The sequence below is a fragment of the Vombatus ursinus genome, unplaced genomic scaffold (genome assembly GCF_900497805.2).
Source record: "Vombatus ursinus unplaced genomic scaffold, bare-nosed wombat genome assembly UNPS02014807.1, whole genome shotgun sequence".
Lineage (NCBI taxonomy): Eukaryota > Metazoa > Chordata > Mammalia > Diprotodontia > Vombatidae > Vombatus > Vombatus ursinus.
Genome location: NW_020954585.1, coordinates 24,706,560 through 24,710,765, shown reverse-complemented (window position 1 = coordinate 24,710,765; position 4,206 = coordinate 24,706,560). Strand labels below are relative to the sequence as shown.

The following is a 4,206-nucleotide window of genomic DNA, read 5'->3' as shown; positions in this document are numbered from 1 at the left end:
CAGGTCCTCCTGACTTCAGGGCCGGTGCTCTATCCACTGTGCCACCTAGCTGCCCCTCTGCCTTTCATTTTCAAAACTAAGGGTCTCCTCTGCTTTTAACTCTTCCATGAAGCTGTCCTTAATGGCCCACTTGGTGCCCTCCTTCACTTCCAATTGCCTTTAGTCACATCTTTGTACATGTGGTAATGCCCCCCTCCGCCCCATCCCAGGAGAAGTTAAATTCCTTGGAATTTAACAGTGATTGTTTATTTTTGTCTTTTTTATCCCTAGCGTCCAGCTTGGTGACACATACTAGGCACTTATCAGTGTTTGTTCTTGTTATAGGCAGGGTAAACAAACATTATACCAGTTTTCTTCATGAGAATCTAAGGCTTGTGGTCACAAGCCCACGGTCACAAAGTGGTGGTTGGAGTCAGGCCATGAACCCAGGTCTGACCCTATGGCCAGTACTTTTCTTGCTGTATCAACACATTGCCTCACAAATAATTGTGCTAAAAGTTGATAGCTGTCAAGAGATTTACCTGTGGAGAGCAGAGAGATTCTGAACTTAAAAGAGTTTCACTAAATTTTAATCATGATTGGTGAGAAATACAGTAGGAATGACATGCCAGTCAAGAGACTTGCTGATATACTGAATCCTTTAATGTCCTTGCCAGGAGTCTTCCATGAACATGGATTTCCCCTTCTGTAAAATGAAAATCCTTCCCTGTGGCACTGTGAGAGTGCATGGAATTTAAACACTTCAAGGTCTTTGGAAATGGTTTATGTATTCAGAAGTTGGTGTTGTTTATTATACTTTTATATCTCATTACCACTCTGGAGAGTGAAAGAAAACTTCATTGTTGCCTCTAAATGTTGTGGCTAGTAAAAAACATACTGAACCTTTAAAGTGTATTATTTCACAAAGATGTCAGTCAGACACCATTCTCATTTGACCATTGTGACTTTCCTTCCCTGTTACCCTGATAACTCAGCTTGCAAATTAATGTTTTCTTTGTTTCTTCCTCAGGAACATCTGGACCAGTTTGGTTTGGGGGGAGGGGGCAGGGCCAGGGGTCAGAAGCCAAAAGCAAAAGACCTAGGACTAACTCAGACACTGAACCCACAACAAAGAAAATACGGAAATGTGGCCTCTGTCACCAGCCCGGACATACCCGGACCACCTGCCCTCAGAACAGATGACTGAGGGACAGGAAGGGTAAGGCAGGGAGCTGTTGCAGCAAGATGCCCAAGGAACCTCTCTTGTCACTGGAACTTGGAGAAAGACCCTCAACCTGGAGTCCAGCTTTCTCCTGGCCTTCTTGATTCAGATGAACTGTGGTTTGCAGGGCCCAGGAATAGGCCTGGGATGTACTGGGCTAAGCAGCCTCTTCTCCGATGAAAGAAAAGCCCAGAGCCATTTAGGGGATGCTGTGCAGAAGCAGAGAAAGCAGCTCCAGTATAATCCTTCTGCTCAAAGCCATTACTCTGCAAATTAAAAATTTGCAGTAGACAGTATTTATGGTAGCAGGGAAATCCATTCCTAAACTGCAGAGGAGCAAATGGCTGTTATAGTTACTTGGGATGATGGGTCTTCCCTGTACCCATGAAGGTGTTTAGTAGAAGGGATGTTTAAACACAAAGCATTGGAGGCTCTTAGCTCTTGGGTCACATATGCAAGTTTCCCCAGGAAGCTAGCCATGGGTGAGAAATGCTTGGAGTCAAAGTGCCAAGAGTTCTGGGTCTGTTTGGACCTCAAGCTTGCTCACGGATGAACCTTTCTCTTCTTCAGTTGGGAATGAGTTTTTCTGTAGATGAGCCTCCATAATAGTAAGCTACAGCAGTTGTATTGAGAAAGTGGACTTTGGTTTAAAGAGGTGCTGCTTGTTGTGAAATTTTATCTCTGGGAGAATTCTTGTTTTTCTAGTCCAGGAGGCTACTATAGCTCTTGGGCCCCAAACATAACTTATGTGCCTTAATAAAAAGAAATTCCGCCTCTTACTCCTACAGTGTGTTAGTGTGCTGCTGCTTATGTCTGGTTGCTAGGTAAATGTGTGCTGTAGTACTTGGGAGGAGCACCAGTTGCAGACCAAGCTTTGATCCTTTGGATAACCAGTCCATGAACTTCCTATGGAATACCCTAACATCTCTCCTAATGTCTGTTTCTAGTTTGATAGTACTACATCTAAACCCTCCTCGGCCCAGAAACATATTGTACCCATAGCACTGAAAATGCTTAAGCCTAATGTGCTGTTTGGTCTTCATCTTTTTCAGCTATTTTCACATTCATTATCCCAATTATCTTTATATCACATTGAGATACAGGTAAGATAGGTATTTTTAACTGTGTAGGTGAAAAAACAGATACAGGAAACTTACAAACTGGCCAGGTCTCCTAGTTCCTAGCTTAGCCTTCCTGTTTTTGGAATCGGCTCCAACTCTCATATTTCTTTTTAATAGGGAGTCTGTTAAAAATCACTGCAGTGAAAAGTTTTCAGTGAAATCTGACAGATTTCCAAGCCCCTGCTGAGGACTAATTAGTTTGAACAATGTATAGCGCAATATAATTTCAGCGTAAGAACAAAAAACAACCTTAGGACCAAGTTCAGTGTTTACAGGCCATCGTCCCCTCCGCTGTCAGTGCCGCAGGGGAGCATTTTCCTTTTACAGAAGGGGAAGCTCCTGTCCAGGAACGACTCCTGTGAAGAAAAGTAGACAGATGGGGAGTCTGCAGATGTGGGCTTTAGTCACGGGGCAGCCATTTATGGGCTTTGTGACGTCCAGCAAGCCGCGTCACCTCTGCGGACTCAGTGTCTTCATCTGTGAAACGAGGATGTTTAGTTAAGCTTAGATATTCTATATGTTTATTGTATGCAGTTTGATCTGTATGTCCATGTCTTATGTCTGAAAGCTGGTTAGGATGGGTGGCTGTGTAGAGGGGAAGAAAAGATGCATTAGTGCCACCTGCCCCTTGGGTGGTAAAGTTTTTTCTAAGAAGTATCCCCCAATTTGAGTGCCTACTTACCTCCTTGCTATTCATTACTAAAGACACAGAATGGCTTTTAATTCCCGCACACTTTCCTATGTGTTACAGACAGAATTGCTATCATCCTTTTCCCTTTTTTTTTTTTTTAAAGGCGACTGGGGTTAAGTGACTTGCCCAGGGTCGCACAGCTAGTAAGTGTCAAGTGTTTGGTCTGAGGCCAGATTTGAACTCAGAGCCTCCTGATTTCAGGGCCAGTGCTCTATCCACTGCACCACCTAGCTGCCCCTATCATCCTTCTCTTAGCTTCAGAACATCCATTCTAATCTCTTCAGCTAGATTCTGGACTAACTTAATGTGTTACGGTGTCCCAGACTGAATGGCTACAGGTCAGCCAGTCTCTAAAAGTCAGTTGTACACCTAGTCTTGATGATAAACAGAGGCACTTTATGATCCAGGTATCGTCTGCCCATTGACAAAGTCACGGACACAAAGGCTAGATCAGATGTTCAGACCCCATATCAGATAGGATCCCCATCTGCCTAATTTGCACTGAGTAATATAATAATACTAAGGTCACTTCATCATAGTCAGTTTCTTCTATAGCCCCTTAAAACTGAGCACAGCAGATTCCTTTAAAGTTTGATTTACCATGGCCAGGTCACCTAATGGCTTTGAATTGTTGTTTCCTCACCTGAAAAATGGGATTACTAGGGCTCTCTGCTTAATTCACAGGGTTGTTTTGAGGCAGAAGTCTTATAAGTCATAAAATGAGGTATTACTTTTCTGCACTAAAATGGAAGAGGTCAGGGGCGGCTAAGTGGCGCAGTGGATAGAGCACCACCAGCCCTAGAATCAGAAGGACCTGAGTTCAAATCCGGTCTCAGACCAGACACCACTTGACACTAACTGTGTGACCCTGGGCCAGTCACAACTCCAGTGGCCTCAAAAAATAAAATAAAATGGAAGAGGCTGAGCATGACAACTGACAACTAATTCACCATCAGGAAAGTGTGCAATGTTTTTTTTTCTAGAAGCAGAGATGGACCGACCCTGACAACCTGCTTGTTGTTTTCTACTGCTCTGACCCAAACTGGACAGAGCTTCATGTGTGACGTCTAGCTACCGTTCTATTAAAGACTCTACTTTTGCTTGACTTGGGCTCTACTGTTATTTTTAGTAAAGGAAGCAAGTAGTGAACAAACAACAGAAAACAAGTAACTTTTAGTTTTATACCTTACTTT

The 4,206-nt window shown here is 43.4% G+C and overlaps 1 protein-coding gene across 3 annotated transcripts in view; it reads left to right on the top strand.

Annotated features, from left to right (window-relative positions):
* The window catches only part of TOP3A (DNA topoisomerase III alpha), a 39,890-nt gene extending 37,910 nt beyond the window's left edge, over positions 1–1,980 (top strand). For all 3 annotated transcript variants that reach the window (XM_027874921.1, XM_027874920.1, XM_027874922.1), the window contains one exon: positions 1,010–1,980. In XM_027874921.1, coding sequence (XP_027730722.1) covers positions 1,010–1,182 — 173 coding nt within the window. In that variant the 3' untranslated portion in view covers positions 1,183–1,980. The remainder of the gene's footprint in view (positions 1–1,009) is intronic.
* Positions 1,981–4,206: the final 2,226 nt, after the last annotated feature.